The sequence below is a fragment of the Heteronotia binoei genome, chromosome 10 (assembly GCF_032191835.1).
Source record: "Heteronotia binoei isolate CCM8104 ecotype False Entrance Well chromosome 10, APGP_CSIRO_Hbin_v1, whole genome shotgun sequence".
Lineage (NCBI taxonomy): Eukaryota > Metazoa > Chordata > Lepidosauria > Squamata > Gekkonidae > Heteronotia > Heteronotia binoei.
In genome coordinates, this window is record NC_083232.1 from 42,557,267 (window position 1) to 42,585,050 (window position 27,784).

General features: G+C 39.2%; 1 protein-coding gene across 2 annotated transcripts in view; it reads left to right on the plus strand.

Annotated features, from left to right (window-relative positions):
- Positions 1-27,784, plus strand: part of AKAP9 (A-kinase anchoring protein 9) — a 163,536-nt gene that overhangs the window by 116,107 nt on the left and 19,645 nt on the right. The window contains exons 24-38 of one of the 2 annotated variants that reach the window (XM_060248483.1): positions 1,870-2,082; positions 3,530-3,568; positions 5,020-5,252; positions 6,558-6,677; positions 11,746-11,922; positions 12,017-12,118; positions 12,967-13,119; positions 13,334-13,513; positions 15,161-16,207; positions 18,982-19,128; positions 20,727-21,206; positions 23,838-23,895; positions 24,709-24,830; positions 26,055-26,246; positions 27,016-27,204. In XM_060248483.1, the coding sequence (XP_060104466.1) occupies positions 1,870-2,082; positions 3,530-3,568; positions 5,020-5,252; positions 6,558-6,677; positions 11,746-11,922; positions 12,017-12,118; positions 12,967-13,119; positions 13,334-13,513; positions 15,161-16,207; positions 18,982-19,128; positions 20,727-21,206; positions 23,838-23,895; positions 24,709-24,830; positions 26,055-26,246; positions 27,016-27,204 (3,452 nt within the window). The remainder of the gene's footprint in view (positions 1-1,869; positions 2,083-3,529; positions 3,569-5,019; positions 5,253-6,557; positions 6,678-11,745; positions 11,923-12,016; positions 12,119-12,966; positions 13,120-13,333; positions 13,514-15,160; positions 16,208-18,981; positions 19,129-20,726; positions 21,207-23,837; positions 23,896-24,708; positions 24,831-26,054; positions 26,247-27,015; positions 27,205-27,784) is intronic. The other variant, XM_060248484.1, reaches the window with a different exon arrangement.

Sequence of the window (27,784 nt, forward strand, 5' to 3'; positions counted from 1 at the left end):
TGGTACTTTGGGTACAATATGAGAGGACAAGAGTCACTAGAAAAGACAGTAATGCTAGGAAATGTTTGAAGGCAGCAGGAAAAGAGGAAGGCCCAACATGATATGGATTAACTCAATCAAGGAAGCCAAAGCCCACAGTTTTGCAAGATATGAGCAAAATTGTTAAAAATAGGGTGTTTTGGAGATCATTAATTCATAAGGTCGCCATAAGTCAGAAGTGACTTGATGGCACTTAACACACATTTTATTGTCCCTTTGAGAACACTGCATTTCTCATACCTGTGGTATGCCTGAAAATAGATTATATAAGGTATTTGAAGCATAGTGGCTGTCTGAATGGTAACTGTGATATACATTTATCACCATTGGTATTGTTCAGTAAAAGGATTTGTCAGTTTATCATTCTTTTCAAACAATTGCAAAATGATCAAAAAAGTTCAAAAAACAATTTTTTAAAAATCTGATCTAACGAAAGGATTAATAGTTTGTGCTGTGACTGTAACTAAACTGAGTCCTTGAATTTCTGTGTGGCCAAGATATTTTACACATAATTACCAGGAGAAAAATTGAATTCATCAGACCATGACACTTTAATTTAGTTCATCAACCCATGCAAATAAATTAGTAATCCTCATATTATATTTGTTTATGGTAGCATGAATGTATGCCTATTAACATCATACATCTCTGGTTGAGGATCTTATATTATTAGATTCTGTTTGGATGATGATCTTGTTTGTTTTTTCTTATACATTTACACATGTACATACATGTACACACTAGGGTGTGATCATGAGCCAGCTTTAGACTTGCACATATTTGTACATTCCCATGTCTTCACTGAGAGCAGTGAACACGGGAAAAGAATGACCAAATAGGTCATATTGTAAGAAATAGATTATAACAGTCAGCGTCTAGTGCACATCAGTAAATTGTAGCTGTGCTTAGGTTGACATGAAACAGTGCAATGAATCACTGCTTAACAGTTTTATACAGGAAAGAAAGATAACTACAATTACTGGGAAAAAAGACCTTGGTTTTGTTACTGCGTAATATATTGCACCAATGGTTGTAAAGTGAAAATTACTACAGCCAAGTGTTTAGTCTAAGAAAAATTCAGATTTTACCATTCATATTTTGATGTCACCATATTGTTCATGATCATGGGCCTGTAGGATTTGAAACTACCTGAGAATTGGGAGTTTGTAGATGTCATCTTGTGAAACTCAGTGGTTGGAAGGAATGACCTGCCTCTTCAACACTTTCATAAAAATGCATGGGGAAGTAGACTAGCACTGTTGCTTTTCCCTTACATTAAATGCAGTACTGCAGAAAGACATTCTGATGTATCAGTTGTGCTTGCATATGGTTGGTAGTATGTTTATGTGTTTGTCTATGTGTTTGTGTTTTGTCAATTTTTTGTTGTTGTTTTACATACGTGCTTTTAGAACATACAAATGTTTTGGCAACTTGTTACCTTGAGGATCCTGGAAAGGCAACATAAAAATGTTTTAAATAAATTATACCCATCCCTGCTTAACATAGTTAAGGCAAACCAAATGGTGCTTTTTGTGTGGGAATGTAAAACTAAAATTGCAGACAAAACCCAGTACTGTTATTGTGCAATAGCAAATCTTTGCAACTGAATTGTCCACAAAGGAATACCCAGTTGTGAATGATACAGCATTAGTGTAATATCCAACCATGTGTGGATGCAACCTTTTAAACTGACACTTTTGCCATTTATAGTTATGTAATGTTAACTTGTTCTGGAAAGAGGTTTCCATTCCCCCTCCCCTTGCTGTAATTTTGATGTACTTACTTGAAAATGACCATGCTTGATTGATTTTTTTTCCTGTTCTCCTATAGGTCTTGTTGATGGTTATGCAGATGAAAAATCACTTCTGGAAAAGCAAATCCAGGAAAAAACAGATGTAATTGAACATCTCGAGCAAGACCTCCTTTGTACAGGTAACAAATTACAGGAACTAGAGGCCGAGAGGCAGCAGCTTCAAGAAGAAAAGGAGTTGCTCTTCAGACAAAAGGATGCTATGAAAGCCGATGCAGGACCAATAGAACAACGTATGTATTCCTAACAGTGTCTCATTTATGTGTTCTAGTTTTACTTTGTGACATTTTGTAGCATTTCATGAACATAGAATAGTAGAGAGAGAGTGGGAGGGCCTCAAAGCCAGCTGCTCTTTCTGTGACAAAACTATCCACAACTCTCAAAGTAATCTGTGTAATCAGTAGAGAACAAAGTGTGCCACAGGCATGGTGCAAGTACACCTCAGTTTCAAGTGTTTCAGGCAACTGTTCAGCTGCCTCTGAATTCAAGGTGAGATAGGTGGTAAAACCTAGAGACAAAAACACCTTTCCTAACCCTAATGTATCAGTCAACCTTGATACCACTCACCCAGCTTTGCTTTCTTTTTCTTATCTCACACTGAACAATGTGAGTGCAAACTACAGTACTTCCAAATTTATCTGATACTTAAGGATAGCACTTGGCTAGTCCTAAATATTATTCCAGGGATTTATTCATTGTGGTTTTTTGACTGCAAAATAAAGTCACTGGGAAGTATTTACTTAAGTATCTGAAATGGACCTGAAGTGTAGTTTCCCCCCCTCATCCTTGCTTCAAGGTGTTCAGCATTTTTCCTCATAATACAAATATTATAATAACAAAGGACACCCAAAGAACTTCATACCTGAACCGAGGCTTGAAACTTTGGTTTCCTTTTTTAATTATAGCAGCACTGTATACAACTCTTGCCTTGGTGTACTAAGCTGAAAACCTTCACAGTCAAGTATAATTAGAAAAATCTCCATATTCATAGGAAAGAGTGCTCATAAGAAAGAAAACTATATATTTCCTAGGTTTTGATGTTGACGTTCTGTAGAAAGAAAACACAAAGCTATTACTTAAATAATTGTTTAACAAATGTGTTTTCTCTTCATAAAGCAAATTCATGTTTTAATCATGCTTTCAGTAAGAAACTGCATATTTTTGAAAGACTATTTACTGAAGGTGTTAAAATGTGCCAAAAATGTTTATTTAGTAATATGATCTCTGCTGGTAACTTGTGAAATGTTGTCTTTTAAACTAAAAATAATGCAGAAACAGGAATAATAGTTGCCTGCTATTCATTACTTTTGAACAGGTATTCTATAAGGCGATTAATGTTAAAATATGGTTTTCTGTTTCACAATAATCTTACAAATCATTAGTTTCAGTAGCAGGTGCAATGTTATGAATTTATAATACAGTGTTCATGGCATGATTTGACTGTTCACATATCTAGAAGAACCAAATGTAAGTTTCGCATTCAAATTATTAGCAAATAACGTAACTCTCATATTTAATAAATTAATGACACATTTCTTATCTTATCAGACATTTTCACTGAACACATTTTATCTTCAGCCTCATTTTTCTCATATAGTATTACACCTTGAGAAAACTATAGATGGCATGTGAATTACTTTTGCTTCTTGTTTTTGTTTTTTTGTTTTTCTGTTCTCCTAGGCCTAGTAGATGCTGCAGTCGATGCAGCTTCTCAAGCAGGTGTGTTTGTATATTGCATGGCCAGTCTTTCATTGGGTGGCAGATTTTTACTACTTATAAATCGTGGTCTCTTCTTTTGGGCTTTCAGCTTACTAACATGACTTTAATTTTTGCTGGCTTGCAGCTTTCATATTGTACTTCATGCTCACAACTTTTCTTTTTAATAACAATTGCTCACAATTTCTAATTACAATACATTAGTAATGATTTTTAAGCAGATTCATTTAACCATCATCTTAGTCATTAATGATTTGTGAGTTGAGGTGGTGTTAGTGTACAGTAGCCTTTTGTTTTGCTTCTAAGCTGCAAATATATCAGTTTGTAATCACTTACCAAATACACTTCTATATTGACATGTGATGTTCAGTAAGCATGATGTAAGATGATGGTACCCAAAATCTCTGTATTGTGTAGTGCAACAAAATGGCCAATATCTGGTGACTTTTTTTCCTCACCACCCTGCAAATGTGTCAAATACCCTGATCTATCAATCTATTACTCTGTAGTAAATCTAATTTAAAATCGCAGAGGGCCTCTGTTTACAGCCTGTATACCCATTATATATTGAAGATTATTCAGATATTGTATATTGTGACTCATTTATATTGGCAGTAATTCTTCTGATTATTTGTTAGACAATACGTTCATTATGAGGCCCCTTCTGATGTAGTACATATGTCTCCATATGCAGCATCACTAAGTGGAAGGAGTTTACAGTGTGTCTCCTTTGTACCCCGTTGTAGCTCAGCTCCTGAAAGATGTGGTGCAGACATAGGGAATAGCCGTATTATTAGCAATTTGATAGTGACTTAGAACATCCAGAGTTACTGGAATTGGAAGGAGACTTGTTCTAGAGTTTCCTGTGCTGCTAATGTAACAGAATAAACAACTTCTAAGTTTTCCCAAACAATTTAAAAGTGGAGGGAGGAAAGAATGAGGTATGTGTGTATGAGCTCAAAGTCCTTAACAGAACATCCCAGTTGCAGGTAAGAAATTTCCTTCTGTATTCTTGTTGTAACTCACCAGGTGAAGGTCTGTGGTATCCTGCCTTAAACATATATATATATATGTATACACCTCTTGTTGGGAAAAATATGTTGAGACTGGATTAGCCCTATTGGATGAGAAAATAGCTGGGTTTTAATGCCATCATACATTTTCCCAAGTATTAAATTGAATATATGATTCGTGATGGTAACACACTAAATAATCTTTTGTGTGAATAGTTAACCAACAGAAATAATGCAAGTCATAAAAGAAGTCATTAATACTTTTCTGTGATATCTTTTTATTTCTATTAAAAGATACCACAATACAGGTATGGAAAAACCCAAATCTATTTCCATCCTTTGTTGTACTCTAGCATGGACACATGATTTTATTGTGGTTTTGTTGTAACAGACTATAACTAACTTTGTATATCTAAAACAATTGATGCTCTTATGAAACAGAGTTGCTGGCAGAGACAGAAAAGCTTATGAAGGAAAAAATAGAAGTACAACGGCAAGCTGAGAAAGAATATGACTACCTTCAGAAGCAGGTGAAAGTTCTGGAAGCTGATATAGAGGAGCAAGTCAGCCGTCTTTTGGAATTAGAGCAAGAAAAGAATGCAGAATTAATGGATCTAAGGCAGCAGAACCAAGCTTTGGAAAAACAACTGGAGAAAACAAAGAAGTTTCTAGATGTAAGTAAGAAAATAGTTACTTAACATAGTTGCAAATCCATCTTGCCTTTTAGGACAGAATAAAGTAAGGGCAAAAGCAGGTATTCCTGTTAACCCTGTGGGTTTCTAGCACATTTCAAAGTAATAAAATTGCTTTTTAAAAAATTGTGTATATTAAGCAGTGTAAACATGTCAGATGAATGACAAATGGACCAAAGTTCAGAATTTTCAAATCAGCTCTTTTCAGCTTAGATAGACCAGAAAATTATGTCTGTCCTTTTAAATTAATGTGAGTATGAATTTGCTCCTTCACACATTTGGAAACAATAGTGGAGGTTAGTTAGCAAAGTAACAAAGATGTAATTTTGCTGAAGGGATGACTAGTGTAGTATCTCTGTATTATGGCTTGCTAATGTTAGTAGAAGCCCCATGGCAGAGTGGTAAGCTGCAGTACTGCGGTCCAAGTTCTGCTCACAACCTGAGTTTGATCCTGGTAGAAGCTGGATTCAGGTCGCCAGCTCAAAGTTGACTCAGCCTTCCATCCTTCTGAGGTCGGTAAAATGAGTACCCAGCTTGCTGGGGGGAAAGGGTAAATGACTGGGGAAGACAATGGCAAAACCACCTTGTAAAAAGTCTGCTGTGAAAAGGTCGTGATGCAATGTTACCGTCGGAAACAATTGGTGCTTGCGCAGGGGACTACCTTTTTAATGTTAGTGTAGGGCATTTGGGTATTTACCAGGGCATAACTAATCTAAGTTTGATTTGATTCTGAAAAGACACCAAAATGGTCTCCTGTAGTACAACCAGAAATTCAGGTTAGCAATAATAAGTGCCAGTTATGGGATAATAGCCAGAAAAAATAGCTTATGATTTTGCTGTATTGGCAAACATTTTAATTTTTTTTTACAGTTTCCTATACCAAATGTTTCTATATGTTACTAACCCTGTCACTATTGAGTAGACAAGAAAGCTGGTAGCCACAGGTTTCTTGCTTCCCATTGCTTGCATCATATTTTAATAATCATTAATAAGTCAGCACCTGTTTTGAGAAAGTGCTGTAGGCTGCAGGTTTACATCCCACCTAGAGTGCTGTCACAGACTGCTTTGATAATATACAGCAGAAATAAACCAGCATTGTTTTTTCCATGACAGGATAAGTTGGTTGGAGTAGATTTAATACATCATGGGGCTTCCTGCTGTTTACCAATGGCAGATACATTTAACAGTCAACTAAAGCAAGACATTGTGCATTAATCATTTTTATGTTTGTCAAAATGAGTTCACTACAATGAATACAACAAATATAAGAAATATATTATGTTTCAGGAACAGGCAATTGACAGGGAACATGAAAGGGATGTATTCCAACAGGAGATACAAAAACTTGAGCACCAGCTGAAGATTCCTCAGAGATTTCAGCCTGTCAATGAACACCAAAATAGAGAGGTAAGATACTGACCTGCTGTCACCTCTATGTCTCCATACACAAATCGAAGCAATAATAGAAATGCTGTAAAAATGTTTACAATATGTATAAGGCAAATGCCAGATTGCAAGAAGCCCCAGTGAGAATAGGGAGAGGGAAATATTATGAAGAGTGGCCCCAACAATAAACCCATGCAAAACTAATCAAGTTAGCAGCTAATAGAGTTGTGTGCAATGACATGATGGCCAAGATCACATGAGTTTTATATGCTCAAGGGACACTAGAACCTTACAAACTACTTTTGAAATTGAAGGGACTGTTTAAATGATTGTATGACATAAGGGTTTTCTTTTTTAAAAAATAAAATCTCAACCATACCTAAGTTAGCATTTCCTTTCAAAGACAGTTTGCGACATGACAGTGATGTTGGTGAGATGGTTCTCCTGTTCCAATGAAAAATGAGAAGACCTGCTGGGCATGGTTGGAACCTTTGAACATGCCTAAAGAGCTCGTAAGAGCCTTAAATTACTCTTGCTGGATCAGACTGACGATCCATCTAGTTCAGCATCTTGTTTCCATTAGTGGCTAGTCAGACTCCTCAAGCAGGCCTACAAGCAGAGTCTGTACTTTCTGACTCCTCCCCAGCATCTGAAAGACAGAGGCATTTTGTCTGCGAATCTGGAGGGCCCATTCGACTGTCACAGGTAGTGGCCAGGAACAAGATCCTACCCTTTGTAAATCTGTCCAACCCGTTTAAAATAAACCAATCATCACATTTTGTGGCAATGAGTTCCCAAGTCAGCTGCCTGTTGTGCAAGAACGTCTTCTTTTTGTCCATCTTGAATCTTTTGTCAGCCGATGAGTTGTCAGGTGACCCTGAATTCTTTTATTATGGAAGAAGGAGAAAAGTTTCCACAATCCATTTTCTTTGCATCATACATAATTTTGTAGGGCTGTCATATCACCCACTGTCACCTTTTTCTAACTTAAAAAGCCTTAGATGGTGCTATGGCAGGCACTCCTAAACCATGGTTTTTCTGGTTGGCCTTTTTCTTTTTAACATTTTCCCAGTTGGGCAGCCCAATCCAGACATAAGTGGCGGCCGGCCGCGGCTTAGCTGCCGCGCCGCTAGTAGACTTCCTGAGGACTTTGGCATGCTGGAGCGTCGGGAGGGGAGAGGCGCAGCTTGCTGTGAGGGAGATGGTTCCCATGGCAACGCTGCTGGCAGAAACACAAGGGAGGCGGAGGCAGCCGGAGGGGAGGGCCAGCCCATCCCCCCATTGGCCAGTCCTGGTGCATGCGCCGCGGCTCATGACAGGGATGGGGAGAGGCGGCCCCAGAGAGGCTGATAGCCATCCCCAACCCATCCCCAGAGAAAGGAGCCAATGATTGGCAGACCATCACAGGCAAAGGAGAGACGTCCCACCAACACAGGGAGGGAACAGGAGTGAGGCTGGGCATGCGCGCATGAGAAGCCTGGCTTGGTGGCAAGGTGGGGATGGGGGTGAGATAGGCCTGTACGGGACCACGGGGAAGCTGTCAACCCCCTCACACCCTCCCGCTGTCAGAGACTCTACCAATGGCAGGCAGGCAAGCAGGAAGTATGAAGAGCAGGAGTTTGCTGTCATAGACAGCAGCTGGAATGTGTGTCTGGGAGTGAGCAGCCCAGCAGCAGACACCCCCCCACCCAGAGACCCCATGTTGCCATGATGCCCCCTGCCATGTGCATGGAACACCTCCCCCGGGGGCCGCGGAACTCAGAGTGCAAGTGCATCAGCCACAGAACTCTGAGTCCACCTCATCAGCCCCCCCCCTTAGTGTCCTGTGCACAACAGCCCTGTGGGGTCAGGTAGGCTGTCAGCCCGGGCAGGCAGAGGGGCGGCACTCCCCTCCCAGTCCAGCCACGCGGGGGGCAGCGTGGCAGCTCATAGACAGTTCCCCCCCTAAAACCAAGTCTGCCCACCCTCCCAGGCAGAGCAGGCTGCATTTCAGCCTGGCGGTCTCTTAAAGGGACAGTCTCCCCACCTCCCCGCAATGGGGCAGCTGCCAAGCATACACACCCCATGCCCTGCCAGGGGTTGAGAACGTGGCAGAGGGCAGACCAAGGGAAGGAAGCAGGCGGCAGCACAGGGGAGCAGAGTCAGCAAATGCCCCCTGCCGGAGCCCACTGCCTAGTTCAAGTGTCAGAGATGCTTGCACACCAAGCGGTCAAGAGCGAGGGGAGGGGGAGGCTGGGGGATGGACGGTGGAACTTACCCAGCCATGGGCGACAGTCCTCACAATCAGAGCCTCCAGGAGCCCGGAACCTGTGAAGACCTGGAAACAAGAGCAGTTAGCCCCAGGGGAGAGACCTCTCTCTCCCCATGGCAAGTCAAAGATACTGTCAAAGCAACTGTCCAGCGCATAACTCGTCACCAACGTGCCTGCCTGTCCCTCACTCTAAGTCTGTATGGCCGGGAGCTCACTGGCAAAACTTCCTGCCACGCGCTCCTCTCCCTAACAACTGAGTTGGGCGAGTCCAGAGCAGAAGTATTTCTAGGAAGGGGGAGACCGCGATTGGGTGCCGGGGAGGGGGCTCATCAGCCCAAGGCATGAGGGGATTGGAGAGGCAATCACACTGCTCCCTAAGGGGTTTGCGAGCTTCTGCAGCGGTGGAGGCAACAGTTGTTTTTTATTTCAACGAGTGCCTATGGGGCACGCTGCCATTTTTGCAGGCGTAAAGTTGCGCCTCTCGGGGGGTGCATGTCATGGGCCAAACTGCTCAGGAAGCTGCTTAAGCCTGGCTGCGCCCCCAACTCCACCCACTCCTGCACCTGAACGCTGCGCTCTGCCTCACTTCTGCCCATGCTCAGGCACAGCCCTCAGGCGCTGCTGCCCTTGGGCGGAGTGGCGCTTGGGTGGCTCCCCGCCCACGTAACTCCCCCCCCTGCTGTGGCGGCGCCAGTCGTACATCGGTGCAAACCCCTCCTGTGCCCACGTAGCGGCTCGTCTGCTCCCAAAAGACTTTCCACCCCCACCCCGTCTCTGGATTGTGCTGTTAATCTCCCTTTTGAGATGCAGTAATCAGAACTGTATGTGGTGTTCCAAATGGATACCCTATACAGTTTATCAGGGACTTGAATAAAGGCATTACTCTATTGGCAGTTCTTTTCTCAGTCCCTTTTGTAGTGACTTGTAGAATGGGATTTGTGCTTTTCATCAGCACTGCACACTTAATGAACATTACCATTGAGATAAGCACAATAACTCTTAGGTCTTTTTTGCCTAGTCAGATCCTATCAAGTTTATACATGTAATTCAAGTTTTATTGCTTTGCACTTATGTTGAATTTAATTGTCATTTTGTTCTTTGTTCATGCAGTTTGGAGAGGTCCTTCTGGAGTTCTTTGTAGTCTCTGTGTTTGTTTACTATCTTTAACAGTTTGGGGTCATCCACAAACTGCTAATTCTCTGTTCATCCCCCAGTTCTACATAATTTCTGCATAAATTAAATACCAGTGGCCCTATTGCATTTTCCTAATTAATGTAATGGTAGTCAGAGACTCCTGTTATTACAACATTGTTACACTTAGCTACTCCTCTGGTTTTTCCTTCACCCTTATAACTCCATCAAAAACTTTTTGAATTGTATAACATGCAAGCTGCATGTCATCATTCCCCAGCTATACTAGTGGTTAGCTAGTTAAGTTTTTCAGCTAATTTTATGTAATTTAATACAAGCTTTGTTTTGCTTCAGCTTGGCAAAATGAAACCCAGCGCTTTGCAATTAGTAGTGATTATGTGCATCTACTGAGGGCCTTGTGTGTGGAGAATGGGTAGCAAAGTTTGGTCTACCTGAAAATAAATCAGGGAAGGATATCACTGAAGTGAGCAACAGTAGTTTGCTTTCTAGAATTAATCAAATTCTCTTGGGTTCTTTGCAAATGCATAAAAATATACAGCTGGATCCTATCAATATGGTACACTAATGGCAATGTTGTTATCTAGTACAAGGAGCCCTTCCTCTAATGCAAGCATTAGGAAAAGCTTCCTTGCAGTGGGGGGGTGGAGAGGAGGCAAAGTTCCAGCATTTGTGGAATGGATCTCTAGATCCAATCCATTAACTACTGTTAGAAGAAAAAAAGTAATAGCTTTTAAAAGGTTATATTCATCACCTAGTAACACACACTTTGAGATAAAGAAGAAGATATTTGATTTATACCCACCCTACACTCGGCATCTCAGAGTGGCTTACAGTCTCCTTCCCCTCCCCACAACAGACACCCTGTAAGTTCTTTCAGGATCTCCTCTTGAGTAAACAGCTTTGGGAGGACGTGGCTGACTCCAAGGTCACACCAGCAAGTGCATGTAGAGCAGTGGGGAATCAAACCCAGTTGTCCCAGATTAGAGTCCATGCTCTTAACCAATACACCAAATTGACTCTCATAAAGTATATGAAATATTAATTATTTGCCTTTTTTGGACAGGGAGGGTGTGATACATACTTGCACACTTTGAGAGTTTTTGCCAGCTATTTTATCAGTGTAGAATAGTGGCTGTGGGTTTAATTTGCATTGGTGAAATAATATACAGTTGATAGAATGGAGGACATTTCTGTACTTGCAGTTTGTACTGATAGCTGTTCATAATTTGTTCAACAGGAGAGTGTTTTGTTGTTGTTTTTTCCTGTCTGGTCAATCAGACTTTTCTCTGGGAGGTCTTTCTGGTTGTCTTAGAATGGAGTATTCCTTGGTAATATGAATGGCAGCCAGTTCTCTTATTCTCTCTTCCTCTTTTCAGCCTGCTTTCTGATTCTTCCATCTTATTTTCCTTATCTCTTTGGCTATTGTTTTTACTTTGAATGAATAAATATTTTGGATGCTGATTCTTCTTCCTTGGCTCAAAACATCTTGTTTTTACCTCTGGGCAGCTTAACTTGACTGTCTGTAATAGTGAATTTGTATTTATTCTATCTCTTTATGTGCAAATTAAAGTGTTGGTACACCTTTTTTTGCTAAACGTCTTAAGACTTATTGCAAAACAATCTACATCCTTAGTATCCTCTGAATTTCAAAAGATGTCAAATACAATTCCTGCCTATTGTCACCAGGTTGAGCAGTTAACAAATCATCTCAAAGAAAAGACAGACAAATGCAGTGAGCTTTTGCTCTCTAAGGAGCAACTTCAAAGAGATGTGCAAGAACGGAATGAAGAAATTGAGAAATTAGAGTGCAGAATCAGAGAATTGGAACAAGCCTTAATGATCAGTGCAGACAGTTTGCAAAAGGTATTTTGTATGCCCTGTTTTTATGCTTGAATTTACAATTAACAAAATTTTATGTAATTATTAAAGTATGATAGCTAATATACTTACCTTAAAGGTGGAGCAAAGGAAGCAGTTTGGGTCTGCAGTAAGGGGAGAATTGCCTCTAGAAGCTCAGTTACAGGCGGAACAAGAAGCTGTAGACAGAAAGGAAAAAGAGGTAGAGTATCCATTTCAGTTATTTAGGCACTTAAAACTTTTTATGCACAGCTCAGTACATGAACTCAGCTTATTTCTGCTGGCCATATAGGCCTAGACCTGAAGGACAAGATGTATGTGATGCTGTGAGTTGTGAACACTTTCAGTCTGGTCTATAGGTGTGATCTTTCTATAGACCTTGAAGAACAAACTGGTAACCTAAAGATGAATCCTCAAAACCATTCTGTCTCTATAAAAGAGAAGAAATTGCAGCTGTGAAGATATTCTGGGTTTATGGGCCAACCATTTCTCCCTAAGGGATACTAGCATCATGAACACTCAATATCCCTGAATTGCCCACCACTTAGCAATAAAAGCTTCTCTGATTATCTCCAGTCCTTAAACACAGATTTATATGACCTCTTTGTGGATGGGACAGTGGAAGCAAATGCTCTTTGTGCTGGAACATGATCCTAAACATCCACAAATCTTTTCAGATGAAAATGAGTGATTGATGGGCATCAGCTGTCAGAACTGGTCAGTCATTACCTCCTTTAGCTATGTGCAGGTGTATTATTTCGATAGCCTGTGGTCTGCTTCATCTACCTCCTCTGCCACTGGCCTTTGTCCCTAACCTCAAATTGTAGCATGGCTGGATGAGCCAGTTTTTATCTGAAACAGTGTTCACAGTGGAGCCTTAAATTATATGCTGCTATGTGGTTTTAATAAATTTGAGAGGATTTTTTGTTCAAACCTGAAAATAAATACAGCAGTTTGTTTCTGAAAATAAAAGCCTAATTCATTGAAGTTCCTTAAATTATATTTTGCTTTTAAAAAATGGTCCATTTGCCGCTTGTTTTGGATATACAGATAATAAATCTTGAAGAACAGTTAGAGCAGTTCCGTGAGGAACTAGAAAACAAAAATGAAGAGGTACAGCAGTTGCACATGCAACTAGAAATCCAGCGAAAAGAAGCCACTACACGGCAACAGGAGCTAGAACAAGAGAATAAATTATTCAAGGTAATCATTTGACAAGGAAGTTTATACTTTCCTTCCTTCTGCCTCTGAATGAACATGTTAACCTGCAAGTCTTCAGCTTTTATAAATACCTTTTCAATTTCATAAAGTATATTCTTGTGTCTCTGAATATTCCCCAGTTTTGCATCTGATGAATGATCCAGAATTAAAGAAGAAAATGTATGTTACATTCTATGCCACTGTTTTTTGTCTGTAGGAGGAAATGGAAAAATTGGGATTAGCTATCCAAAATCCTGAAGATGTTTCCATAAAGGATCATCAGCCAGTTACGGGGAAGTTTGTACAGATCGTACAGGAAAAAGAACGGGAAATAAATGAACTCCATGAACAGATTGCAAAACTGCAACAGCAGCTTGAATTTACAACAGATAACAAAGTACATGCCTTTGAAATCTCTTTTAGGACCCTTCATTTTCATAACAGATTTGACCCAGTAAATGTTCCCTCTTTCCAGCAGTGGTGTAATCTTTGTTCTTGAAGTCTATGATAATCCTATTCCTGTTATAGTCCTGTGGCATTATTTCATCTGTTCTATAGTTGCATCAATAGTACTTTTATTTAGACTATTCCTTCTTGACTTGGTGTTAAAAAAATCTCTTCTGGGTTTTTAAAGCTTCTTGGAATTTTTGAATGCCGTTTGTTTCTCTCTGAATATCTTGATGGATTGATCTGAATCTTCTTTTAGCTTTTGCATTCTTTTCAATATAGACTTCTTTTAGGTAAAATTTTGAACTATTCATTGTATGAGTAACAAGTTAGAGCCAGTTTGGTATAGTGTTTTAGTGTGTGGCATCTTATCTGGAAGAACTGGGTTTGATTCCCCACTCCTTCACTTGCTGCTGCTGGAATGGCCTTGGGTCAGCCATAGCTCTCATAGGAGTTGTCCTTGAAAGGGCAACTGCTTTAAGAGCTCTCTCAGCTCCACCCACCTCACAGGGTGTCTGTTGTGGGGGGGGGAAGAAGATATAGGAGATTGTAAGCTGCTCTGAGATTCGGAGTGGAGGGTGGGATATAAATCCAATTTCATCATCATCATCATCAAATTAGCTGCTGTGCCTTTTCCCCTTTACATTCTTATTACTTTATATCATCCTGATTTCTATAAAATCTCATATGTTTTGTACATTAGCTATTGCTTGATGAAGCTCTTTTTGTTGTTTACCTCACTTTGATGTTCAGACTGTGGAATCCTAAAAAGTTACACCTTTCTAAGACCACAGAAGTTACTGGGTTTAGAAGATTGTAATTCCACTTGGAATTGCACTGTTACCAGGGTTTCATATATTTCCTTCACTCCTAATTCCACATAGTTCATATAACATATTCTACAAAATACAACCACTTCAGAAACGTAAGAAAGTTACCATCTGATTTGAGGGCTAATAAACTGAAAATCATTTCTGTTTTGTTCTACATCTGTACAGTGAAGAATACTTAATTTGTCAAAGTCTGGAAGTGTGTTTGGTTACGTTGTTTAAACATCCAGCATTCTGAGAAGCTGTGTCTTTCATTCTCAAACAAATGATGAAGGACATGATGGTACTTGAACATCTTAAATATTTGCAATTTGTAATTATTTGAAAAGCCAATATAAAGACATAGTTTTATTAGAGAAAATACCAGTTGAACGAGTGTTAGTAGAAATTATTCTTAAAGTAGTTTGTATATCTGGAAATGTAATTCCCTGAGGAGAGATTTGGTGGCTCAGTCCTGCAAATGGTCTCTTTGGACTTCTCACCATTAATGTGACAATCTCAGAACGTTTAGAGACAGGTAATTGTAATACATTAAATTCTAACAAAAACAAAATCTTAGCAAGCTTTCAAAATTCTTGGGCTTAGTTCTTCCAAATTTTATGTAAAGATGAAATTAACTGGGAATCATGAAATATACTACTTCAGGAAAAATGAACACTGTTGGCATATGTAAGGAGTAATTGCTAAACAAGTCTGGCATAAATTACAGAAATGACTACCTTTTTCAATAATGAAATGTTCTTTTCTTTCTTTCTTTGACCACTTAGGTAATTGAGGAAAAAAATGATCACATAAAGGAACTGGAGGCCCAAATAGAATACTTGAAGAGTGATCAAGAGCGTGTAAAACAAAACAGTGAGCAGGAAATAGAACAGCTGAATGAAGTTATTGAAAAGCTGCAGCAAGAGCTGGCAAATATTGAGCACAAAGAACCTCTGGACTTCTCATTGATTCAGGAAGATGCAGATAATATAAAACAGCAGCTAGATGTAGTGGTGGCAGAAAAAGAAGCTCTGTTGAGGAAAGTGGAAAGTAGTGATATAGAGGTGTCCCATGCAAAGCATGAACTGGAGGAAACAAAATTAAAAGCAAAGAAGTTAAAAGAAGAACTAGATACCCTGAAGGAGGCACATGAACGAATGGGAGAAGAGCATGAAAATGTGCAAACGAGAAGTAGTATGGCTGAAGTAGGAATGAAGCTCAGTGAACAACCTGTAAATAAGAAAAAAACTAAAATATGTAATTCTGTGGATGAAAATGCTAAAGATTCATTGAGCAACACAGACACAAAGTTGCAGCAGTTTCAGAAAGTTCTTAAGGAGAAGGATTTGGAGCTAAAACAGTGTTACAAGCAAATTAAAGATTTAAATGAGCAAGCGCAGGCTGAGTCAGAGGCATTTCAGCAGAAGATAGTAGAGCTGGAAGAAACACTGGCACAGAAGGCTGCTGCAGCAGTTGTTATTGAAGCCCAGCTGAATGCGGTTCTAGAACAAAATAAAGTCCTCCCAGAAATGCATGCAGGAGGCCCCGAGGAAGCCATACAGACTATTCTAACAGAAAAAGTAGATAGCATAGTAGAAGAAGATGCAAAGCTTAGATTATCAGCACTGCTAGAAAAACTTACAGAGATGGAGTGCCAAGTGGCAAATGCACATAGTAACTTGCAGATAGAAAAAACAAAAGTGGAAATGGCACAGAAAGAAGCGAAGGAAAAAGAAGGAAGGCTTGCTGAACTACGGCAGCTTCTAGCAGATGCAGAAGAAAAGCACAAAAGGGAAAGGGCAAAGATCTCCAAGAAAACAAAAGCTCCTCAGGTATGTTCCCCAAAGCTTGTGCTTACTTCCTAGTAAGATTGTGCATTTTGCATGTTAATAAAACCTAAACCAAAAATGCTGTGTTCACTCCTTGATCCTTCAATCACAAAAGGAGCACACAGAAAAACTAGGAGATACAGGAGCAGGCCTGCCAACCTTCAGGTGGGGCCTGGAGATCTCTTGAAATTACACCTGATCTCCAGATGACAGATACCATTCTCTAGGACGATATGGAGCTATACTCCTCTGAGGTCTCTCCACTTCCCAGTCTCCACCCTCAAAATCTCCAGCAGTTTCCTAGTTTGGTGAGAGCCAGTTTGGTGTAGTGGTTAAGTGCACGGACTCTTATCTGGGAGAACCGGGTTTGATTCCCCATTCCTCCACTTGCACCTGCTAACATGGCCTTGGGTCAGCCATAGCTCTGGCAGAGGTTGTCCTTGAAAGGGCAGCTGCTGTGAGAGCCCTCTCCAGCCCCACCCACCTCACAGGGTGTCTGTTGTGGGGGAGGAAGGTAAAGGAGATTGTGAGCCGCTCTGAAACTCTTCGGAGTGGAGGGCGGGATATAAATCCAATATCTTCTTCTTCTAGTTTGGAATTGGCAGTCCTGTATCTAGGCTTGCCAATCCCCAGGTCCCAGCAGGGGTTCTTAAGAACATAAGAGAAGCCATGTTGGATCAGGCCAATGGCCCATCCAGTCCAACACTCTGTGTCACAAAGTGGCCAAAAAAATTATATATACACACACACACACACACACATATATACACACACACACTGTGGCTAATAGCCACTGATGGACCTCTGCTCCATATTTTTATCTAAACCCCTCTTGAAGCTGTCTATGCTTGTAGCCGCCACCACCTCCTGTGGCAGTGAATTCCACATGTTAATCACCCTTTGGGTGAAGAAGTACTTCCTTTTATCCATTTTAACCTGACTGCTCAGCAATTTCATCGAATGCCCACGAGTTCTTGTATTGTGAGAAATGGAGAAAAGTACTTCTTTCTCTACTTTCTCCATCCCATTCATTATCTTGTAGACCTCTATCATGTCACCCCACAGTCGGCATTTCTCCAAGCTTAAGAGCCCCAAGCGTTTTAACCTTTCTTCATAGGGAAAATGTTCCAACCCTTTAATCATTCTAGTTGCCCTTTTCTGGACTTTTTCCAATGCTATAATATCCTTTTTGAAGTGCGGTGACCAGAATTACACACAGTATTCCAAATGAGACCGCACCATCGATTTATACAGGGGCATTATGATACTGGCTGATTTGTTTTCAATTCCCTTCCTAATAATTCCCAGCATAGCGTTGGCCTTTTTTATTGCAATCACACACTGTCTTGACATTTTCAGTGAGTTATCTACCATGACCCCAAGATCTCTCTCTTGGTCAGTCTCTGCCAGTTCACACCCCATCAACAGTTCACAACCCCATCAACTTCTTCCGCTTTCCCAGGCTCCTTCCCACCTCCAGTCAGCTGGCTGGCGGGGGAAAGCCCTGCCCCCAGAGGACCATGTGCCTTTCCACCTCCGGAGGCTTCAGTCTCTGATTGAAAGGTTTCCTCTTGGGATGGTGTGTCTGAAGAAGCTGGAAGCAACTCATGAGTAGAGAGGCCAATCCCTCACGTCAGAGTCGCCAGAAACGGGGTGGGGGGGAGGGAACCGTCTGCTGAGCACTTCATTATTCCCTATGTGGAGATTGATTCTCATTGGGTATAATGGAGAATTGACCTGGAGGTTTCAGGGGGTCTGGGGGAGCTGTTTTTTGAGTTAGAGGCACCAAATTTTCAGTATAGTATCTAGTGCCTCTCCCCAAAGTACCCCCCAAGTTACAAAACGATCGGACCAGGGGGTCCAATTCTATGAGCCCCAAAAGAATGTGCCCCTATCCTTCATTATTTCCTATGGAAGGAAGACATTTAAAAAGGTGTGCTGTCCCTTTAAAATGTGATGGCCTTGGAGTTCAATTATGCTTGTCACACCCTTGTTCCTAGCTCCACCCCCAAAGTTTCCTGACTCCACCCCCAAAGTCCCCAGATATTTCTTGAATTGGACTTGGCAACCCTACCTGTATCGGAGCAAATGTTTTACTTGTCCACAGAGGCAAATGGGTAGTCCTGCAGACTAGCAAGATGACAAATGCTACTCTCCCTGTCTAGTGAAAGAGGCAACTGTTTTGCTTGTATGTGGTAGGTAGACTGGTAAACAATGCTGAGGACCAGGGAAAAATGAATGCCACACTTGCCTCATCCCTGGACACTGGAGATCTCTTGTCTTTAATTTTGTTTGCAAAAAAGCAATTTTAGGAGAAAAGGGATGGTTTTTCAGAGGGAGAATGGTCATCTTCCCACACACATTCCTCAATAAATATTATTCCATACCAGATGATGTTAGCCCCAGTAGGGAAAAAGTTAGGCAACATTTTTAATGATGTTGGCCAGATTAGAAGTGATCGTCACTGTCTGCTTAGATACGAAGAGAACTGTGTTATGGTGGGAGTGCTTCCTTGCTGATGTGGTTTTGGATTTGCTGTGCAATTCTTGTTCCAAGGTTCTTCACAGACTGTATTCTGAGTATGCTGCAGCACTTTTATGAACACATACATATTTTCTATGCCAAAGATGTCAGTTGATTTGAAAATCGTGACAGTTTATCAGTATTCTGATAGGTGGTTTTATTAGACAGCAAGTTGTGCAAACTGCTTAAATTGTTGTCCCATATCTTAGGTTATGAAAAATAATGTTTTTTTTTCCTTTTGTTTTGGCATGTAGATGGTCCAAGAACAGAGTGAAAATAAACAAAGAAGTTTACTACCTGATGATCTTGAACTAGAAAAATTCAGAGCAGAGTCTGTTGCTGCTAAGGAAGAGCTTAACAGTTGTAGAGAGAAAACAGAAAAATTGAAAGAGGAGTTAATGGTAAGAACTTTTTGAGAATTTTGTTTCCACATAGAGGTTCTGGAACTGTTCCACTGCATTCCCTCTAGCCCTATTTTCCTCTGAAGATTGCATGGACTCTTTGATTTTTGTAAATGTATGTTTGATGGACTTGGTAAAAAATCTTACTTTAAAACCATTTTAAAGTAAGTAAAGTAAATTTTATATTATGCTATCAATTCCTTGAAGGATTGTTCATTTTTCAGATGTTAGCTGCGTACAGTCGTCATAACAAATCACAGATTGTACAGCAAATAGGCCTAAGAGCTAGTTTGAGCAAAAATCCTTGTTTGTTTGCTTCCTGTTTCCTCTGCGCCTCTCAGCTGGAGAAATTTTTTTCCTGCATTGCTATATCTGTATATCAAAGAGGGCAGGAAGAGGCGGTGCTGCATCCTAAGTAGCTGGTGGCCGCCCCCTGACCCACCCCAAAGACATCCTATAGGGCCCGCATCAAGTTAGGCCGGACACCTGCTTCCTGTGCTTGGTCTGGCCCTGCCCCTCTCCACCAGCAAAAGGCTGCCTTGCCTATTACCCCTCTCCATGGCTCCACAAACGGGGATCAGAGTAAATCCAGATCTCTGGTTCCTGCATTGCTATATCTGTAGCCAGGTGGCTGTAAGGGACCATGTTTCTCAGACTGTGGTTTAGATCCAAATGGGGCTGTGTGCCAAGCAGGGTGGATAAAAATCAATAATTTTTTTAAAAAAATTAAAAAATCGGATTTTTTAATTTAAATTGGATTTTTTAAAATAAAATGCTTTTTGAGTAAAATATATTATCATCCAAAGGTTATTCCATCATGAAATAAGGATTAGTTTTTAATTCTAAAGCATAAGGCTGTATATTCATGCAATGTTTAAAGTAAATTCTATTAATCCATTCACAATGTCATGCTCTTCCAGAGGTTTCTGTTAGATTACTGGGCAGTTTCTCTGTCTCTGTCTACAAGATATTATCACAGAACACAGATGCTTGGTTTTGCAGTTCTCAAAACTGTAATTTGTGTCTGCAGAGATTACATCGCTCTTCTACGCAGCAAAAATGTTATAAAATGAACAGAGTTGAGAAAAAGAATCTCATTGTTCTACAAACCTATGTACACAGAATCAACCCCTTAAGTGCTAAGTTTCAAAAAGTTCAATAAATAGAAAAAGATTGCTTGGAGTGGAATGGAATAGATCTGCACAAGAAGAAACTTAAGTGTGAGGAGGGAGGGGCAAGCAGTAAAAATAAAAGTGAAACTTTTTGAGCAGAAAACTCCACAAGACTTTGGACTTTTTGTGTGTATAACCCAAGGCTTATCACATTATTCTGTGAACAGTTATTATTCTAAAAATGAAATCTTAATATAATTGTGAATAAGTGTAAATCAGTCTTTATGTAGAAAGCTATGATTTAAATCAAGTCTTACTGACTAGTGATTTAAATTGTGATTCAAATCCACCTTGGTGCCAAGCTGGAGACCACAAAACTCAACTTTGTGGTCTGTATATAGTCCTTATATGCTTATACTGTTTATTAATGCTTCTTTTTAAAAGCCACATAAAGCACTGCAGTTCCTATTCTTTTATTATGTGTAGGTAAAAGAAGCAAGTGTGATTTGTCTTCAGGAAGAACTAAAGCAAACAAGGGAAAAACTTTCTCAAGTGGAAGAGAAACTTGCAGTTTATGTGCAGAAGGAAGAAACCGCTAACAGATTGAAGAGAGTATGTACCAAAGAAGAACCTGATGTCAACAGAACAAACGCATCATGTCAAACTAACAAAACGATACTTATCAATAGTTGTAACCAAACATTGCAGCTGCTTACCAAAAATGAAGGAATACAGAGTGATTTGCAGAATGGGTGTTCATCAGAGGAAGTTGCAGAAATCATAAGGGAGTTCAGTGAAAAAATTGATCAGATGCAAGAACTACACGCAGCTGAAATAATGGATATGGAGACCCGACATATTTCAGAATCAGAAGCATTGAAAAGAGAACAGTTCCTTTTAGTACAAGAATTAACTGAAGAATGCAGTTCTTTGAAGGCTGTCATAGAAACCTTGAGAGATAAAGAGGTGTGTACTAATGTCATAACACTCTATGTATTTTCTTTAAAAATTATACTTCAAAAGAACAATCACACTTTATTACTGACAGCAAACCATGACAAAGGCCTACTTGACATAAACTAATCACCACTGGGTTTGGGGTTTTTCACTTAATCTCTCCTCCTTCCTTTTTCACCAGAGGTAGAGCAGCTGCCAGGGCCCAGTGTGGGTGGTACAAAGTGCTGGCATTCCTGAGGGCAATGGCAACAGCACTCCCAACTGCATACACTGGCCAGTGCTGTTGAGGAAGGGGTGTGTAGGTGGTGCAGGCAATTGAACATGGGCATTAGGGGTGCTTACAAGCTGGAGAAGAACACACAAACAAATAGGTGCATGCAGGTGTGGGGGTGGAAAGAGAGGACCCTGGGAATGTATGAAAAAGTTGCAGACTGCCCACTTTCCACCCCCATTTTGGCTCAGCATGAGTTTCAGAGAGATTTTTCTGAAAATGAAGTTACTTCAGAAGAAGAGGCAGGTTTGGGGGAGTGCCCTGGAAATGACATCACAGGAAGTGGTGGGGTTTTGGTTCAATGTGCCCTGGAAGTGACATCATTGGGCCCCTGACCTGGAAGTGACACCACAGGAAATGACATAATTCCTGTCTCCCGGCTCCACCCTCCATGTCTCCTGGCTCCACCCCCAAATTTTAGTGGGCCACAAAGGAGAAGTGTAAAAATAACGGCCTCAGGAAATAAAAGTTTGGGAAACCCTGGTCTAGAAATTGGATGTTCTAATATGTGAGCAAAAGAGTCTTCCTGTGATATATTAATTTCAATATTAATGCTATTCAGCTTTGCATTGCATTGCATTAATAAAGGCAAACTATAAATAGGAAATAAATATTTATCCCAAAATATTTTAAGCCATTTTGCTGAAGCGGCCTCATTCATTTCCCTTTAGATTTTCCCTCCATTTTTCTTTTATTTTCTGACTGAGCAACCCTAGTGGTCTGTTTTCTTCTTTCCTGAAGAACTCTGGCTGTCCCACCTGCCTCAGCATGATATTTTACTGTTGGCTCAGTCCAGCAACCAAAGGGAAGAGTCAGGATTCCCTTTAACTTAAACCACTGAAAATGGCACGTGAGACATCTGAAATTCAAAATTTACTGAGCAGCAGTAAAATCTTTATGATTGGATACAAATTTGAGACAAATTTCTTCCACATCCATTTTATCTTTCATATTGTGCACAAATCTTTTCCTCCATTAAAAAAAACAAACCAATGATTCCTCTTTTAATTAACTAATTATACAATCTGCTTGTTATTATTCTTTTAGTGCTACTTACCATTAAATGTTCAAATGGCATCTTTTTTTTCCAGGTTCCATATTTTCTTAATAAAGCCATGATAATGTATCTGACTTCTAAGTCCTGATGCAATGGGGAGTTATGACCTAAAATGTTCAATAACTTAGTTATAAGGAGGTGTTTGATCACAAAGTAATTTGTGTGGATAACATTGGTGGAGCAAACTCCATACATCCTTGTCTACTAATCTCTCTGGTTCTGATACATTTTGTTAGCTTTAAGATACTGATTTTGATGGAGGTAGTCCCAGAGATGAGAATGATTTAAAGTTTTACCCACTCTGCTAAGGGAATTTTCTGCAGTTCTTATTTCCACTTTCTGCCCTGTTACCATTAATTCTTCTAATATTTTTTTTTATTTCCAGTATATTGACCAGAAGGTTTATAACATATTTACATTACATACAATTTTTTTGAAATTAACATTTATCTGTTATTCCATATCCTTAATAACCCATGTTCCACAATTCATTATTGGTGTTTTTTTCCCAGGAATTCGCGAGAGACTACATGTTGGATTTTTGGGGGGATGTGGGGGGGGGGGGGTAGATACTAGACAAATATATGCCCTAGCCATTACAATTTCTTCACATTCATTTTATACCTGCTAGGTCTGTAAATGGCTTCAGAAGTTGCTTTAATTTTACTGTTGATTGGGCTCACTTAAGGTTGATGGAACATTCATAAGATTTTTTTTCTCATATGTGTTGGATTTAATTAGTGTAATATTTACATTATCCTGACTTGCAGTAATGAAAGTTTCAGCAAAGAGATCTATCATGATGACGGAGAATGTCCCTGAAGGGTTGCCCTGCTCAGTCCTAAATGAAATGACACTCCATCAATTAATGCCTGGGCATTAGGATTTGAATATAGAAACAAAAAACTTACTGGTTAAATCTGCTTAATTAGGACAGACCATTATTCTGGACAAAAAACTTTTTCTGCATCTAACATGCAGGATTTTTGCACAATCTTAACTAAACTGAAGTTTTTTGCGACCTCTGAATTAGGTTTCTGTTTTGGCACACACAATTCTCATTAGAGTGCTGTACTAATTTAGAGCAGCATGGTGTTGCATCATTATAGGCTAGATTCATATTTAATTTCCCCAGTGGCCAACGGGAAGAATACCAAATCTTTAGAAGTACCACCATGATTGGTACACAGCTTAAGCATAGAAGTTGCAGCAGTTAGGAGACAGCAAATGTGAAGCAACTAAGGATATCTGTGTTTATAGAAACCTTGCTACATAGTGTTGTATTTTTAATCTTTGTCTCTTCAAATTTTAGGGGATTCCTTCTTTTTCCCAGTCTGTATCTTCTAATGCCAGAGATGGTTGTTCTAGTGGTAAGAGAATATTACTCTTTCTTATTTTCCATAAGACTATTATCAGTTATGTATACCTAAGGAAAGAAAAATATTGTTATAGCTTAATAAACTAACTAGTTCAATTTTAAATACTTTGCTTAGAAGTTTCATTGATAGCCTCTGCCATCCAAGTCCGGGCAATCTTCACCTACTGCTGATCTGTTTCATTGGGTGACCCAGAGTTCAAGTAAGAGGGAGGAAAATGTCATTCTCAATGCAGCTCAAATCCCATATAGCTGTCATTCACAAGGGTTGAATGATCCCTGCCCAAAGGAGGCTGTTCCTCTTGCCATCAGAAGCGCTGGAAGGATCTAATCTGCACTGCCATACCAGTCACAGTTTTACAAATCTCTATCATGTTAGTTGGAGGGGGAGGGGTTGTTGTTTGTGTGTTTTTCTGCTAAACTAGAAAGTCCTAAATGTATTATCAATTCCTCTAAGAGAGGTTCTCCAACCTCTTGATCATTGTGGTTGGTCTTTCCTGTCTTTTTCCAACATTTATGTTATGGAGAAAATCTCTTATGAGTAGAGAGGCTATATGTTGTGAGAAGGATTGCTTCATTACACCAGTTCAGCATTTTTGAGACAAAATTAAGGAGGCTCCTAAAATAATATAATAACAAAATAATTTAATTAGCCATGAATTCTGGAAAGTATTTTAAAAGTATAATCTTTTTTCTAGGCCTAAAATGCATTCTTTAATCACTGGGAAAACAATATACATTGAGTTTGTTTAATTGTCAGTGTCAAATTTTATGATAGCACAGTTTGACTACTTACAATTTGTTTTAGACTCTAGTTCAGACTGGAGCCAAGGAGTATATCTTGCACCAAGTCAAGGATCAGATAATGTATCAGAAGAAATAGGAAATGAAGATGAATCTTCAGCAGATTTCCTTCCCAAGAAAATAAAGGTAAAGCAAAGCTATTAGGTTTTAAAGTATAAAGCAAGTAATTTTCCTCAAGAACCCTCACATAATCTGTTATTAAAATGCATCTGTATGAGTTGGCATACTAGTCATTTGAACATTCTTATTGCCTGTTTATGTGATCATGGTCAACTCTTTGAAGCTAAGACTGGCATTGGGTGGGTGTCAGCTTACCATTTTAGTTTCATTACTGTATAATGTTATTTCTTGTCAAGAGTAGGAGTTGAGGACTGCTGAGATCTTGCTGTACTTAAGGACAAATTTAGCTTAGCTCACCTACTAATGATCTTCTAAAACTTTAGGCATCACCTGTTAGGAAGACCAGCGGCTATTACTGTGTTTTATTTTTTCTGATTTTTTTTTTATTGAAACTGTAGCCTGGCCATGGTGTTGAGGATAAAGCCACAGAGTAACTGAAAAATTCATATTTATTGAAATGTCACCTAATATCAAAAGTTATAACTATCCATTAGATTTTTTTTCAGGTTAATCATATTGTTTCATAGTTACAGTTAACCAATTTGTTTTGTTAAATATCAGCAGAATCAAATTGGTTTATGATTTTTAAACACTTTTATGCCAGAACTTCTTTTATCATTTTATTTGTTTTTAGATGCTGTCTGATATTACCAGCGGTAGATTTATTGAGATTTTAGTTAGAAGGCGCTCTGGTCTGGATACTGTGGAAAAGCTCATAGAAGAAGTGACAGAGACTTCTCTTCCTCCAGTGGCCTGCTGTTTGTCTCAGTACTCCTCTCTGAGATTTCTCGTAGTCAGAGCATGCTCACTAGTAGGTCACCAGGCAGAGGAAGTGATTGTATTCAATTCCCCCTCCTCACTGCTGCTGTTCATACTGGGGTGCTTTTTGTTCAAAGATACCCCCTCCCCCAACTCCAGCGCAGGAAGAAGAGGGGGGAAAATCTACTTTGCCAGCTGCTTCTGTGAACTTTTCCAAAGCTCCAGCTCTCATGGTTTTATTCATTGTCTTACTCTGATTGTCTTTAGTATTAGTGGTTTTGGCTGTCTTCATGTTCTTATGTTTTTATTGTAGTTATTTTTCACTGTTGACAACACTGTTTTAGTATTTTTTAAATATAAATGTGGTTACTAAATAAAAGCAATTTCATTTATTTATGCAGGAATATGGTGAGATGTATTTTAAATTGCAAACAATAAATGACATACTTTTTAAAAATTCTTTTATTATAGGGGTTACTAAGAGCTGTTCATCATGAAGGTATACAGGTGCTGAATCTCACAGAATTTCCTTACAGTGACAGTGACGTACCTTCTCTTAAGCAAGGGGCAGAATGTTGGTTGCAAGAACGCAAGGCATTCTTGAGCACTGTTTCAGCTTTGAAGGATTTAATTGCTAAAATGCAGGTTCATGGGGATCCTGAGGTAACTATATTTACAAAAGTGTTCTTTCTTCTTTCTTTCTTTTTGCTCCTCCAACACCAACCCCCAGTTTCCTAGATTTAAAATTACAAACCCATTAGTAACTTAAAATTAATAGTAAAAATAACACAGGCTTAACAAAACTGTCTTTTTCTCCAGCCTGTCTATGAGACCAGAGGTTACCAATTTCATTTTCCCTGATTGTATCTAAAACAAATATAAATTGGCCTTGTATCTCAGGATCAATATTTATGTAATTCTAGACATGACAAAACATAGATCTACATGGCAGCAAAATAAACAAAACTTTCTTCCTTTTGGTTTTATTACTTCCAGAATATTGAAAGACATTTACATATAGAGCAATAAAATAAAATCAATGTTCCAGTCAGTCAAAGATATAATTAAATTGCAGCAGATCTTAGATTTGTCTAATACCTTGAATTAGTTCAATTCTGAAGTCAATTTTCAGTTTTCCTATATTAATATTATTGTTTCCATCCACATACATATTTATTTAAATATCATTAACAAATGAAAAGCCAAATAAATGTACTTAATAAAAAAGATGGTGGAATGCATTTATCAGCTTTTCCAATGGTAAAAAAAGCAAAATTAAAAATTAAAAAGACTTTTGCTGGGGCCTGAGTGCTGAAAGGCCACATGGCACAGAAAAGAAGGGGTGTTAGAGGAGTTCAGTTCAAAAAATTGTAGGATCTAACCCATTTCAGACAGCTGACATCACAACTTGACTATAGTCATGCCATTGTAGCTTTATGTAGGATCTGAATCTGCTGGTGGCATCTCAGACTGGCGATCTGAACTTCTGTTTGCTGTCCAACAAGTCTTTCAAAGAGAAAAGGATGTTCTTCTAGCAGTATTTCAAACAGAACTGACTGAAGGAGGCACCAGGGATGTAATGGAACTAATTGGGCAACTAGAAAGGAGGCTTCAAGAACAGGTGAGGTCTACACAAGACTGATGTTTTTCTCTTTGTAAATCTTTAATTGTCAGACATTTATTTTAAAGTATTAATCTACCCCAAATGAGGCTAATAATTTAAAATATAAAAAGCTATATTTGTTACTAAAATAAAACCATCAAATTTTTTCTATAAATTGAACAAAACGGTAGAATAAACATACACAGCGGGACCAAAGATAACAATCTGATGGTGCACAAAAAGGTACCAGTCTACACAAGTTGTTAAAAGGTCAGTAAATGCTACTTTTTATATTGTGTTCAGTCATGTCATACAACTTTCCTATCAGATTCACATCTGAAAGTACATCAAAGGAAGAATTTCTACACCACGACTCCTTAAAATATTTAGAATGTTGCTTGAAATTGTGAACCATTGAGTAGTCCTCAAATGTATGCTAAACGTGTGCTATTTAATTGCTATACTTTTCTGCTGAAGTAGTTCAGTGAAACACATTTTAATTACAAATTTGAGCTATTAATATTGGCAGTCTACGTAGTTATTTCTGTAAGGAATGCAAGATAACTTTAAATAATAAACTGAGTTATTGCCTACTGAT